The sequence below is a fragment of the Lactuca saligna genome, chromosome 9 (assembly GCF_052625555.1).
Source record: "Lactuca saligna cultivar CGN05327 chromosome 9, ASM5262555v1, whole genome shotgun sequence".
Taxonomy (NCBI): domain Eukaryota; kingdom Viridiplantae; phylum Streptophyta; class Magnoliopsida; order Asterales; family Asteraceae; genus Lactuca; species Lactuca saligna.
Genome location: NC_136425.1, coordinates 24,305,337 through 24,319,945, shown reverse-complemented (window position 1 = coordinate 24,319,945; position 14,609 = coordinate 24,305,337). Strand labels below are relative to the sequence as shown.

General features: G+C 32.1%; 3 protein-coding genes across 4 annotated transcripts; 2 read left to right on the top strand and 1 right to left on the bottom strand.

Moving 5' to 3' along the window:
• Positions 1-3,607: 3,607 nt before the first annotated feature.
• Positions 3,608-4,961, top strand: LOC145014531 (calmodulin-7-like). The gene is made up of 2 exons (XM_078972916.1): positions 3,608-3,823; positions 4,366-4,961. The coding sequence occupies exons 1-2, from the start codon at positions 3,748-3,750 to the stop codon at positions 4,737-4,739; spliced, it is 450 nt and encodes a 149-aa protein (XP_078829042.1). The 5' UTR covers positions 3,608-3,747; the 3' UTR covers positions 4,740-4,961.
• An 843-nt stretch (positions 4,962-5,804) lies between these two features.
• On the top strand, positions 5,805-8,780 carry LOC145014530 (protein FAR1-RELATED SEQUENCE 6-like). The gene is made up of 3 exons (XM_078972915.1): positions 5,805-5,934; positions 6,256-8,407; positions 8,483-8,780. Exons 2-3 carry the CDS (start codon positions 6,257-6,259, stop codon positions 8,597-8,599), a joined length of 2,268 nt encoding a protein of 755 aa, XP_078829041.1. The 5' UTR covers positions 5,805-5,934; position 6,256; the 3' UTR covers positions 8,600-8,780.
• A 2,669-nt stretch (positions 8,781-11,449) lies between these two features.
• LOC145017880 (Nuclear transport factor 2 (NTF2) family protein) lies at positions 11,450-13,471 on the bottom strand. 2 transcript variants are annotated; one of them, XM_078975831.1, is made up of 3 exons: positions 13,299-13,471; positions 12,337-12,529; positions 11,450-12,207 (listed from the first exon to the last, which is right to left on the bottom strand). In XM_078975831.1, exons 1-3 carry the CDS (start codon positions 13,365-13,367, stop codon positions 11,636-11,638), a joined length of 834 nt encoding a protein of 277 aa, XP_078831957.1. In that variant the 5' UTR covers positions 13,368-13,471; the 3' UTR covers positions 11,450-11,635. The 2 variants fall into 2 exon arrangements, with proteins under 2 accessions (XP_078831957.1, XP_078831958.1); XM_078975832.1 differs by having other exon boundaries at positions 12,337-12,442.
• Between the last annotated feature and the right edge of the window lie 1,138 nt (positions 13,472-14,609).

Here is a 14,609-nt window from a genome sequence, read left to right as displayed (position 1 = left end):
TTTTGAGAAAAACCTGTTGTAAGTGAGCTACGTCTATCCTATCCTTAGTATAGCTTATGTTTTGATATAGTAATATTATTAGGACCTTAAAATAATTATTTAGGCTATTGTTATGAGTTATATAAGAGTGTTGCTTAACGCTTATATAATAGTAATATTAGCTAAACTATTAATTAGTCGCGGTTAAAGTTAGACTAAACCCTAGTGGTATTGATACTAGGTTTTGTCAAGGGAAAATTGTTTTGAGATAACGAAGTGTTGTACGAGTACCAAGTCACCATCTTTTCAAGTGAGTGCATGGTCTCTTTCATCTTACACATAGATATGAAGTATTTAATATAAATTATGTGTTATGTGTGCATATTTTCTGAATACTTGTTGTCTATGTTGGGTGAAATATTTTTATACATGTTTTAAATGATTTAAACTGTATACATATTTTATATCTACAAATATGTTGGGTATGATATGGGTAGATGAATGATGAGAGATGAAAGATGATGTGAGTAAACATTGGCAGCTATAGACTAAGTGCCTATTGGACAAACACTGGTAGCTATGGACTTAGTACCTATTAGGTAAACACGGATGGCTATGGACATAGTACCTGTTAAGTGATAGTAGCTATAGACTTAGTACTTGGCAGTTATGGACTTAGTGGATGTTAGGTAAATATTGGTAGCTATGGACTTAGTACCTACACTCGTAGCCACAGATTTAGTACCTGAGGAATGAACTTTAGTAGTCACACTACCACCACCACCTATCACAAGCATAAACAAAAATCGGTCTTTTCTGGCTGTGAAAATGGAGATGTCACACTACCACCACCACCTATCACCGCTACCACCAACGTCACCACCACCTACCGCCGCTACCACCTATCGTCACCGCCACCACCACCACCACTACCACCTGTGTCACCACTCACTAGCACCAACACTAACTACCCCCACTACCGCCACCGCTACCACCATCACTATCACCCATGAACACCACTACCCACCTACCACCAATGCGAACACCATCACTATCACCCACCACCACTATCAACCCCCACCACCACCACCTAGCACTGCCACCGTCATCGCCACCACTTATTGTCATCATCATCACCATATACAACCCCTGCCACTACCACCACCACCCACCACCATTTATCCCCACCATCACTACCATCACCGCTACTACTACCACCACCACCACCACCTACTATCGTCACCGTCACCATCCCGACCACCACCACCTACCATTGCCAAGGACATGAATGCTCAATTAATAAAATGAAAATATACTATTATATAGTTTATATAATATATCTATACATCTAAGATAGAAAACAAGGTAAACTTAATTAAACCAGATAAAAAAAGAGCAATTATATCATTTTACATGGATTACAATTTCATTTTCTATCAACCAAATAGAATTTGGAATTAATTCTAATTTCATTTCTTGTCAACCAAATAGTATATAGAATTGGATTCAAATTCATGATAGATTCTTTTTCTAATTCTAATTCTAATTCCTTTACAAACATCCTGCGAACTAAGCAACATATATATTTCACTTTTAAAACTATATGTGCACTTCGAAATTATAAGTAATATACAATTAAAAAAGAAATATATTCTTGTAGGTATTATGAAAAAAATATATTACATAAAAATATTAACAATTTATTTTATGCAAAAGAAAGTTCATTCACGATGAAAAAAGTCAAGGTTCTAAATGGCGTGTAGCGTGACTTAACAACAAGGTTAAACCTATGTTATGGTGAGCCTTGGTGATCCATAACGTTTTTCAATGCGTGATAATTTTATATACATTAAAACAGATAAATCATATAATTATATAATTATATAGGTAAATAGCACAAAAGACACTAAGTTTACACCAAAATTCTAATTTGACATTGTGTTTTTTTTTTTTCAAATTTGACACTGTATTTTCCAATTTTTTACAATTCTGACCGCTTGACTGGTCAACCCAGTTATCTTGGCATGATGACGTGTCATTTTTGATAATGTAGCATACTGACGTGCTAAAATTGAATTTTTTTCCACAAAAGACACTAACTTTTTTCATTTTTTTCGATTTTGACACTAATTTTAATTTTTTTTTCTTTCAATTTTAATACTCTTTTTTTTTTGTTCCAAATCGAACATTATTTTTCCATTTTTGTTCAATGTTAATCATTTATTGTTTGAAACCGTATAAATATATTTTTTATTACATTTTAAACTCTATAATATATATATATATATATATATATATATATATATATATATATATATATATATATATCGTTTAAAAACCAACATTTTTATATAAATACATGTTTTTTTACATTCAAAGCATAATGTTATGCATAAATATGCATTAGTTATATCATGAGAGCCAAACTAACCATAAATTTTGAATAAAATGTAAAAATTTTACTGGTTGTAAACCTGACATTTGAGCTTTGATCAATTACAGATATTCAAATGGAAAATGGTTAACATTGAACAAAATTAATATATATATATATATATATATATATATATATATATATATATATATATATATATATATATATATATATATATATATATATATATATATATATATATATATATATATATATATATATATATATATGTTTGATTTAGAACAAAAAAAATAAAGTGTCAAAATTGAATGAAAAAATTAAACATGATTCGAAAATTAAAAAAAAAATGAAAACTTAATGTCTTTTGTGGGAAAAAATTTCAATTTTTACACGTCAGCATGTCACATCATCAAAACTGACACGTTATCATGTCACATCAACAGGTAACCGAGTTGATCGGTCAAGTGGTCAGAAATGTAAATTTTTGAAAACATAATGTCAAATTTGAGACAAAAAAAAACATACAGTGTTAAATTAGAATTTCAGTGCTATTTACCCGAATTATATCAAATATATCATGTTTTAGAAGTGTTATATTATCATTTAATATGAAAAAATTAACAAAAAAGTCAATTGTTTTAGGTCCGATTAGAAAAAAGAAATCTCGCGTCTTGATAAAAAACTCACCTCATAATGCGATAAGACACGCCTTAACAAGTTATTTGACCGTCACGCTTAACAAACTCATGTTAAACATTTTCATAACGGCTACACCGTTACATATCTTTTAAAACCATGAAATAACCGACCCGTACCGGCTTGAACATGGATGAAAAGAAAAAAGTAAAGGAAAATTGGATCGATACCAATCTTTAAAAAAACTCATATATTTTTTTTCATGTTTAGAAAAACCAAACCATTAAAAGTAAATTGAAAATGATATTTGTTCATCTCTTCTCCCAGATCCAATATATTTTTAGTCCCACAACATAACATTTTGGAAATGGTAAGTTTGCAAATCCTAAAAATTTAATCATTTTCCTATATTCCGCAATAAGATTTGATATGTTTTTGTGAATATCCATGTATCAATTATTTAAAATTTAATAATCAAATGAATTATTAGTTGTTTTGTAAAAAGAGATGGGAGACGAGGGCAGGGCGATGAAGGCGGATGTAACGAATTTGATAAACCGATCACGTCCGGATGCAAAAGCCAAAGGAAATCAAGGAACACCACTAATATCCCATTCGCTGGTATATAACGCTAAAGCCAAACGCCATTCTTTTTTCCATTTCATTCCCCCATTTTTGATTTTTCTCTCTCGCTCGCTCTCTACTTCCCACTTCTCCACCTCCCAAACAACCAACAAATGGCGGAGCAGCTCACCGATGATCAGATCTCTGAGTTCAAGGAAGCCTTCAGCCTATTTGACAAGGATGGCGACGGTATGTTACGTCTTCCCTTATGTGACTGTTTTGTTATTGATTTGTGTTCTTCATGGTGTTTCTCCATAGAATCCTATTCATAGTTTCTGATAAGCTTTATATAGATGTCATTCGACGTTTTTTTTGAGCGAGTTTGTCTTCATCTGATTTAGATCACGATTTGCCTTTTGAATTTCGTAAACAATTCGAAATTGCTTTTTCTGGATAGGTTGTGATTTGGATCGTCGATGTATTGACAAAATTAGAAAGAAAAACAAATAGATAAGTGAGCAACACATATCGGGATTGAATTGAGTAATCATCGTTAGCCTATCTGGATTCATTTAATTAATAGTTGATCTGATATTCTGATGATTATATATCATTTCTTAATGGGGCAAATGCCTTGTCCGTACATCCCGAACAGGGAATTCCGTGTTTTCTTGTAAAATTGGTTGAATATATTCAATGATTTTGGTCTGGAATAGAATCATAAAAACAAAAATCCTTCAATTATTTAGTCGAATTCGAAAATTGATTTGAAAACTGGCATGAATATATAGGTTGCATCACCACAAAGGAGCTCGGGACTGTGATGAGATCCCTAGGGCAGAATCCGACGGAGGCTGAACTCCAGGACATGATAAACGAAGTTGATGCTGACGGAAACGGAACAATTGATTTCCCGGAGTTTCTAAATCTGATGGCGAGGAAGATGAAGGACACAGATTCCGAGGAAGAACTGAAGGAGGCGTTCAGAGTTTTTGACAAGGATCAGAACGGCTTCATTTCTGCTGCGGAGCTGCGTCATGTGATGACGAATCTTGGGGAAAAGCTTACTGATGAAGAAGTCGATGAGATGATCAGGGAAGCTGATGTTGATGGTGATGGCCAAATCAACTACGAGGAGTTCGTTAAGGTTATGATGGCCAAGTAATAACCCTATAACCCTATATCTCTTTTCTTAAAATTAGTATTGTTTTTAAGGGCAAAAAGGGTTTGAAAAAAACGTTAAAACCTCAAGAGGATGATGACGATGATGATATGATGATGATGATTGAATATTGATGATGATGATAATGTTTATTCCACTGGAGGCCATGATGTTTAATTATGATGTATGTATTGTTGACAATTATATTCACATCTCCTTTCCACTTCCCCTCTTGTTCGTTGCTATTTCTTAAGATTTTTCAGACCAAAACTTTCAGTCTGTTGATTCATTTCTAGGAATCGGTGGACTTGTTATCATATTTTTTAATGGTTTATTCATAAAAATACTATCATTAAATATGACTTTTTTTTTTTTTTTTTTTTTGTAAAATGAATTATGCGAAAGTATATCAGTTTGCGAAATTTCTTATGGCGGAAAACAATTTGCAAAATCATATAGATTTGGGCGTAGTCATGGAGACAACAGATTTTATAGTTGACAAAGTATATGTGTGTATATATGTTAGAATCCAAAAGTCAAAAGCTAAACTTTCTCTTTACATTCGGACAATAAGGAGAAAGTACAAAACGAAATTTAAACTCTCTCAAACCATAAGCACGTTAGGGTCTTGAAATGGCATCAAGAATCAAGCAAGGAAAATAAGGGGAAAAAAATTAAAGACTGATGATCCTAATTAATTGATTATGAATTGGAATTCGATCATGAGGTGCTTTAAAAAAAATATATCCCCATGGATTACGAAAGGGAAGTGGTCATAGTTGCAAACATTCAATTTGTCTAACGACTTATTTCTTATAACCCTTTGTGAAAATCAATGAGTTATGAGTTTTGTGAAATAGGTGAACATCTTGATGATGATGAATTGATGATAACATAGCCCATCTTGATGATAATGAGTAGAGAAATTAAATTGATTCCTCCCATTTCTTCCTACTAATATATCTACCCACTAAAATTACACCATTTGTCATCAATATTCCATCTCATCTAATTTAATTTGATATTCCTATAGTGCCCTTGATAAGGTAATTGAGAAAAAAGAAAAAAAAAAAAATCACGTAACGCAGATACCAATTCCTTGTCAAACCCTTATTCTCGTCTATCATATTGCCCACGACAATTGCAAAGCCAGCAACAGCATCAACAATCAATAAGGCAAACTATCGGCAACAATCAGGTATTTGCAATGAATGCTCATAATTCGTATTTATATAGTTTAATTCATTGAGAAGCTTAAAGCCAAAGTAACGTACAAACTAAAATTGACTTCCTTTAATAATATAATGTTTTCTCAAATTATTTTATAATATTCATAAGATTTCTAATAAGGTTTACAACCGTGGTTATATTTTACAAAATCATATTCATTACATAGTATATTAACAAAATTAATTTAAAATTTACAAAAAATATATTAATAAAATTTTGGGATGGTCTCTGCTTAATTATTGATAAAATCTTTGGTTTGTTGTTAATAAAATATTCGATATTTGATCAGTATGGAGGCTTCAAATTCAGTTGAAGAGACTGCAAATTCAGTAGAAAATGTTGCAATTTCAGTTGAAAAGGCTGCAAATTCAGTTGAAGGGCATACAATTCTTAATCCTCAAGATCAAAAAATTCCTAAAGATGGAATGAAGTTTGATTCAGAAGAAGACCTTTACAATTACTTTAAAACATATGCATTCCAGACTGGATTTGGTATACGGAAATCTAGTACAAGAACAAAAGATTCTTGTGCTAAAACATACTATTCACTTGGATGTGCTAGAGGGGGGGTATATGTTCCTAAAACAAGCAAACCATATAAAAAGACCACTAAAACAAATTGTAAAGCAAAAATTAGCGTAATTGCATATGGTGATGGAAGATGCATTATCTCTAGTGTTTTTCTTGAACATAATCATGCTTTAAGTCCCAAAAAATCTCGTTTCCAACGATCACATAAGAAAATGGATTCATATGCTAAGAGAAGACTTGAATTGAATGATTATGCTGGAATTCCGTTAAATAAAAGTTTTCACTCGTTAGTTGTTGAAGCGAAAGGGTATGATAATTTGCCTTTTGGCGAGACAGATTGTAGATCTTACATCACAAAAGTAAGACAACTAAGACTTGGGCTTGGGGATGCCGAGGCACTTCGTAATTATTTTGTCCGTATGCAAAAAAGGAGTTCAAATTTTTTCTACGTGATTGATATGGATGATGAAGGTCGTATGCGAAATGTATTTTGGGCAGATGCAAGGTCAAGGGCAGCATACGAGTCATTCGGGGATGTTATTTCGTTTGATAGCACATATTTGACTAACAAATATAATATGCCGTTTGCGCCTTTTGTTGGAGTAAATCACCATGGGCAATCTATCTTATTTGGATGTGGTTTGCTTTCACGAGAGGACATAGAAACATATGTATGGTTATTCAAGTCATGGTTAGAATGCATGCATGGACGGGCACCAAAAGCAATAATAACAGATCAATGTCGATCAATGCAAGGAGCTGTTGCACAGGTATTCCCTGAATCTCATCATCGTCTTTGTCTTTGGCATATTATGAAAAAGATTCCTGAAAAGTTAAGTAGGTTGCCTCAATATAAAGTAATAAAGAAGACTCTAAAAACCCTTGTATATGAGTCTACGAACACTCAAGAGTTTGAAGATGGCTGGTGCAAGCTGGTTGAAAAGTATGCACTTGAAAAAAATGAGTGGTTAAGTTCTTTATTTAACGAGCGAATGCGTTGGGTGCCGATATATGTAAAAGAAAACTTTTGGGTAGGGATGTCTACTACGCAAAGAAGTGAAAGCATGAATGCTTTTTTTGATGCGTATGTTAATTCTAAAACCTCATTACGACAATTTGTTGAGCAATATGACAATGCACTGAAAAGCAAGATTGAAAAAGAAAATAAGGCAGATTTTGAGTCTCTCAATTGTTCATATAAATTAGTAACTGGGTTTTATTTTGAGAGACAGTTTCAGGAAGCATACACAAATGCAATATTTAAGTTGTTTCAAGATGAGTTGCGAGGTATGTTGTTTTGCAATTCTTCATTGGTCAAAATAGATGGTGCTCGCTATGTATTTCATGTCACAGATATTGTGGAAGGGAAACATGGAGATTCTAAAAAAAGAGTTGTTTATATCGTTAGTTATGATGAGACTGAATGTGATATACAATGTTCTTGTCATTTGTTTGAGTTTCGAGGAATTATTTGTAGGCATGTAGTGAAAATATTGATTGAGAAGGATGTTAAAGAAATCCATCCACGGTATATTTTGTCTCGGTGGAGGAAAGATGTGAAGCATGGACACTACTTAGTGATAAATTGTTATGAAGATTTGATGAGTGGTGAAAATGCTAAACAATTTGACCACTTGTGTTCCAATTTTTACGAGGTTGCGCATATTGCTAATTCCCACGAAAAGTATCAATACTTGCTAAGTTGTGTAAATATGGCTAAAGAAAAGTTAAATGATGATTCAATTTGGGGTTGTAGTAGTAACATCAATTTGGTAGTTGAAGATGTTCGTGTTTCAGACTCGACTACGAAGTTGTTACCACCCTTGCAAGTGCGTAGTAAAGGCCGTCCACCATCAAAAAGAAAAGAATCTAGATTAGAACAAGTTATCAAGAAGAAAACAAAGAAAAATGTAATATTTTATCTATTTAGTTTTTTATATTTTTTAATTTGGTTAACGTAGTTTATAATTACCGAGTTTTTTTAGGTACGTGAAAAAACAAACAACATACAACAAGATCAAATGGATTCAAGTCGTGAGCATGGAGCAAATTCCTATAATAACGAGCCGAACTGCCAGTTTGATCTTAATTTACCGGTTTGAATGATAAAGACCGAGGAGTAGATGGGAATAGTATAAAATAGGTTTTTTGAAAAAAGATTAATTTTTAGTTTCATTTAATTTGCTTTTAATGATTTTGAAAGAACCGAATGACATTGTGATAGTGTTACGAATTGCACTTCTTGCTTTCTAAATAAAGGGTACATTGGTTCTTTATTGAATAATTATGATTTTATTTTATTTAGGATCAAAATATGTTACAAGAAGATGAGTAGAGGGACAGATTGCAAAAAAAAAAAAAAAAAAAGTAAGTGCTGAAACATAAATTAAAACAACATTGATATGCAGTCTTTCCGGGCCTATATCTGATTCAATATGTAACCAAAAGATATGTTTGTATAGTCTAAAATGAAGTACAAAATCTAAACTACATGCTGGAAAAAAAATCAAGTAAATCCGATTTCATATGACTAAGTTATGTGCATTTTTAAAAGGGGGACAGATTGCAAAAAAAAAAAAAAAAAAAAAGTAAGTGCTGAAACAGAAATTAAACAGCATTGATACGCATTCTTTCCGAGCTTATATCTGATTCAATATGTAACCAAAAGATGTGTTTGTATAGTCTAAAATGAAGTACAAACTCTAAACTACATGCTGGAAAAAAAATCAAGTAAATCCGACTTCATATGACTGAGTTATGTGCATTTTTAAAAGGGGGACAGATTGCCAAAAAAAAAAAAAAGTAAGTGCTGAAACAGAAATTAAACAGCATTGATACGCAGTCTTTCCGGGCCTATATCTGATTCAATTTGTAACCAAAAAATGTGTTTGTACGTTCTAAAACGAAGCACAAACTCTAAACTACATGCTGAAAAAAAATCAAGTAAATCCGACTTCAGTTGACTGAGTTATGCGCATTCTAACTCAAGGGCATTTTTGTCCAGATTTACAAAATGGAAGCTTTGTACATTTTTTTTCCAGGTTTACAAAGAACAAATTCAAGGGCATTTGTGTCCTAAATGAGAAATGAAACTAATGAATATTTGATTCCAGATACAAAAATACAACTCATGTAAAGTGTTTACAAAAGTAAACTACATTGCTATATTAAACCAATCTAGCATAAACAATCTCAATAATGACTATCACAGGGTTCAAAAGATAAGAATAGAACATTTTTCATATAACTACATCTCATAACAAACTTAATCCGAATTTACATTGCTATATTAAACCAATCTCGTATAAACAATAGAACATTCTTCTTATGAATTGATTTCCAACTTATCACCTTCGTGTAAACTCTTTATCATCCGGATCACAGACCAAAACCATAAGTAAAGCCACCGATAGCCTCAAATAGATCCAAGAAGGACCAAACAAAATATCCCTTTATGTGTGATCCATTCCGAATGAAGTTTGGAAAAAGTTGGAATTCGGGTTCCTGCATTCTGTTGATATCTGTTGGATATGATCTGTAACATTATCTTCTAAAAGCTTGTTTCCATATTTATATTTATAGAACTAATTCCACAGTACTTTTAAGGTGCCATTTGAGGATACCTTCATTAATAATCTAAGTGTTTCGAATACCCGGTTACAAAACACGAAAAATGAAGGAATTTAAGTTGGTTAGGAAACAACCAATGGAAAGAAGTGTTATTACCTCTGTAGATGCATACAATTAACAAGCTTCTCAAATTCATGATCAACGTCTAATGTAGGAGACCGAACTGTGTTGAATTGTAAAAAGAAAATAACACAAGCCAGGAAAAGGGAAAACATAGAGAAGAACCGACCCTAATCTATGAAATCCTATACCTGGTTATAAACCATCAAGATCCTCCATTTATCCCACCAAGAATCAGTCCTAATCCCCTGAAACAAACCCTAGAAATCGTTTTGATATTGAAATTAACCACCCATAACTCTGACCATCTGATTCTTCATCTTCCCTAGCAACACCGCAACATGTAAGGAGTAGCACCTCCGAGAATTGGAATCTTCCCCTATTTGGCTGGAAGGAGGTTTCAATCATAAGGGTAAAATTAACATGCTTTTTGGGTTTGAAGAGGTCGATTTGTTCTGAGAATTTCGGGATTGAAGATGTCGATTGAAGTAGACTGGAACATACCAGCCGGAAAGAAAGCTTGGATACGTTGGAGATGAAGGTAGATTACGTGATTTTCTTTTTCTTTTCTTTTTAAATTATCTCTGAGGATATTTTAGGGATATCTTAATAAATTAGATGAGGTGGAAAAGAGATGACAAATGGGTTGATTTAAGTGGGTAGGAAAAAATGGTAGGAGGTAATTTAATTTCTCATTTCTCTAACGAGTAACACTTATTCTCTAACGAGTAACACTTATTGGTGAATGCCAAGTCAGCGAGGGTTACCGGTTGGTACCCTTGAAACCGGCTTTCCAAAGGAAATAATATTAATAAAAATGTTGGGTGTTTTTTGGTAAGAAAAAAAAAAGATTTTTGTTTTATGAGAAATGCTAATAAGTATTATTTCTTTATTGAAGTTAACTCGTAATATTATTATAAAAGAAAATTGATTGTTAAAATTATCAGATTATTCCTTATATATTCCTTGTATAACTAAGGACAAAAAACAATGTAAAAACATATTGTTTTGTTCGACGAAATTCTGAGAGGCTATTGTCGTGAGCTTCGAATTGATGTGCCGAGTCCAAAGAATAAAAGTTAGTAATGTGGCTAAAGTATGATGAATGAAAGTTAACAAAATAGTTATGTTAAATAATTAAATCAATAATTCCATACAAAAGCTTTTACTTCAACAATGTCACTTCTAACTTTTAAGTTGTAACCAACCATCCAAACAAATTTCAAAACCAAAAAAGTTAACTAAAAGACCATTTCGAATCATTTTACACATGCACTATCATAGTCTATAGATATAAACCACAAAATTTAACAAAATTATTCATTACATTACATAACCTTTTTATACCAAAAATACACATCAAACACCATCTAGATGATTAATTATTGCAACTTATTCTCAACTTAAACTATGCTTATGATCAATTTCAACCACAACACTCAACTTTTTCACAAATCAACATGAGAAGCATGATGAACACACATACACCACCTCCCATCAATCTTCTCAAACACATTAGTCGCAAACTGTCTTCCCCAACTTTTACCCGTTGTTCTCACCATTTCAACACAAGTAACATACCCCATCTCACCTTTCACATAAACTTGCACATCCTTCACATCAATCGATAATGGAAACTCATAATCAGCCCACACAAATTCCCAACTTCCCATCACAAGTTCATACCCCGAAATCCCACTAACACCCGGGTGCACCACACACACGTTTTCATTTTTCGACCATAGTTCTTGCATGGCGGCTAAATCACCGTTTCTGAACGAGTTGTAGAATCGGGAATTAGCGGCTAAGACGGCGGTTTTGCTGTCTTCTTGGAGGAGTTTAAGGTTGTCCCGGATTTTGGCGGCTTGTGTGTAGTTTTCATCGCGAATGGCGATTTGGAGTTGTTGTTCTAGGGTTTGTTCGTCGTATATGATGCTTTCGCCGCTTAGGGTTTTATCCGAATCTTCTCTTTTCACTTGACATGGTTTTGGGAAATGTGGAGATGTGTGTCTCAAAGGTACTGCACTGAACAAGTACGAAATTAGACAGATGCAGTACACAGGACATGCCATGACAGTACAATACAAGACAAGGCAAAATGTTTTATTTATTTTTTTCTGAGAGAAGGTAAAAAGTAAAGAAAGCTTACTAGGAATTCCCTTTTGCTGATTGAAATGAGAACCAGAAAAATGTTTAAGCTTCATTTCTCTTTTAGGTTTCCAGATTGCAACCAATTTGTATTGCTTCCAAGAAGACTGCAAGGAAAGTTTATCTTTTTCACCAAAAGAACTTACACAAGAACAGGGTATGCTACTAAATTCCTTGTTATTACACCAACTCACCTAAGAATTAAAAGGACTAGCATTAGATATATATACACAAATAAATGAAACTGTGTTGTTATTTCTTGCATTTTAAAATCATGTAAGTGCTGAAACAGAACAAGAAATCTCACATATGTCACGCAACTTCTATTGGTCTGAAATAAAGTAGAAAACAGTTTTCCTCTTTTCCCAAAAAGAAGGAAGATTTTAACTTTTCATGTTACATATATTTAGATATTTGGAGGGAAGGTTTTTGAAGGGTATGCTATAGAAGGGCTCAAGATCTGGCAATAAAGGAGTACAATGGATGAGTCTCTTAAAGAATGTTGTTTTTGAAGTAATATTATGTGTACTACATCTTAATCTCATCATCAAATAAAAATAAAAAAGATACATGATACAGATGAGAAAGAAGCATAACAGTTTGACTTCTCTAGAAAACTTTCAAATTGTCATTTTTCTATATGACAAATACTAGATCCAAAATCAGATCAAAGGGTAGTTCCTTTACAAGAAAGAGGGTATAAAGTTTTATCATCTAATAGTAAAACTCTTCTCCTATTCTTCGAGCTTTGCATAATGTTTAAAGTCAAAAATCTAGAAGTCAAGATGCTAAATGATCAAAAGCAAGAAATTGATGTTGCAGACAGTAGTAAAAGGTGCTACGATCTCAAGAACCCAAGTAAATTCTATAGTAACAGCTAAGATAAACAGCCGCAGAAATCTCGTAGTGAAATCAAAAACTTAGGAGATAATGGTTTGGAGGAAATAGGATATGTGTGCTTACATTGTTGATAAAGGTTGGTCGGATAATCCCAGGTCGCCCTGACAGAGTAGTGAAATTTGATACCTCCATCAATCGTGGAAGAAGACGATTGAAAGGATTTGCTTTGATCCTCAGGGATAGGATTTCAAGGGATTTGTTGGTAGTTAGCAGGAAATAAGCCGTTGCGACAATTTCTAGGGTTTATAGCATTTAGTATTATTAATCTTTCTTGCTTATTTTTTAATTTAAATATCTAATTATTTTAAGAAAAAATGAACATAATAGCTAAGGTTTTACATAAAATAGAAAATTTTCATAATAACCATTTTGCAGGTTACTATATGCTAAAATCTAGATGGCCTGTGAAATATTTTCTTTCTTTTTTTTTTTTTTTGATTTTTTTTAATTTTCATTGGCAAACAGCTATGAAAATCTAGGTAGTATGTGTTTTTTTTTAATTTTTTTTTTTTAGATATTTGCAAGCCGCCTTTGTAGTAAGAGCTTAAAAAATATGATTTTTCGACATTTAAAATTGGAGTGTGATATATTTACATACAGACTTTGTTATAAAAATCATAATAAAAAGAATAAGTTTAAATGAAGTTCATAACAAAAAATTATGAATGATTAAAGTTAATTTTTTTTCCACTATATTTTACTGAGTAGTCTACTTTTGATATAAAAAGTGTGATTTTTCGGCATACAAATTTAAAGTGCAATATGTTTATTGATAACTTTTATTACAAGGAACATAATAAATTTTTTTTTAGCTCAAACGAAGTTCGTATTAAATAATTAGAAATGTTTGAAGTTGAAAAAAACGATTTCATTAGGCACCTATAAAAACCATGACTATTTTTGGTTTTTGTGAAAATTTTGGCTATTTTTTGAAAAACCGTGGAGAGATTAGCTATTATGGTCAACTTTTTCTTATTTCAATCCTAATTTTGTTTTCATTTCCTAAAACTTTTGAATTCTTACCAAAACCGATTATTTATATTATGATATTAGATATAAATCATTATTTTATGGTCATACTAGTATAAAATAGTCAAATTTATAGATCCATATATAATAGAATTGAATTGATTCTATTATCTACTTGTGATTCAATGCGTTAAAACTACACAATAGTAGAATAATAAGTTAATGTTCAATGAATTTAGAGTTTAATGAGTAGAAAAAAAAAATCCAATTTTTAAATATGTTTTATTGAATTATATAGAGTTAAATGTACTATAGACAATTTTAAATATGATTCAGTGTGTTCACTTACATAATAGTAGAATCGTTCGTTACATTTTAATAATAATAGAATCATTCGTTACATTT

What these genes read in the sequence shown, in the direction of transcription:
- LOC145014531 (XM_078972916.1), top strand. Translation starts at nt 3,748, where the DNA reads ATGGCGGAGCAGCTCACCGATGATCAGATCTCTGAGTTCAAGGAAGCC. An exon ending in ATTTGACAAGGATGGCGACG is followed by an intron (nt 3,824 to 4,365) that starts GTATGTTACGTC and finishes ATGAATATATAG; the next exon opens with GTTGCATCACCACAAAGGAG.
- LOC145014530 (XM_078972915.1), top strand. Translation starts at nt 6,257, where the DNA reads ATGGAGGCTTCAAATTCAGTTGAAGAGACTGCAAATTCAGTAGAAAAT. An exon ending in AGAAGAAAACAAAGAAAAAT is followed by an intron (nt 8,408 to 8,482) that starts GTAATATTTTAT and finishes GAGTTTTTTTAG; the next exon opens with GTACGTGAAAAAACAAACAA.
- LOC145017880 (XM_078975831.1), bottom strand. Translation starts at nt 13,367, where the DNA reads ATGGAGGTATCAAATTTCACTACTCTGTCAGGGCGACCTGGGATTATC. An exon ending in GACCAACCTTTATCAACAAT is followed by an intron (nt 12,530 to 13,298) that starts GTAAGCACACAT and finishes TTTAATTCTTAG; the next exon opens with GTGAGTTGGTGTAATAACAA. An exon ending in TCAGCAAAAGGGAATTCCTA is followed by an intron (nt 12,208 to 12,336) that starts GTAAGCTTTCTT and finishes TGTTCAGTGCAG; the next exon opens with TACCTTTGAGACACACATCT.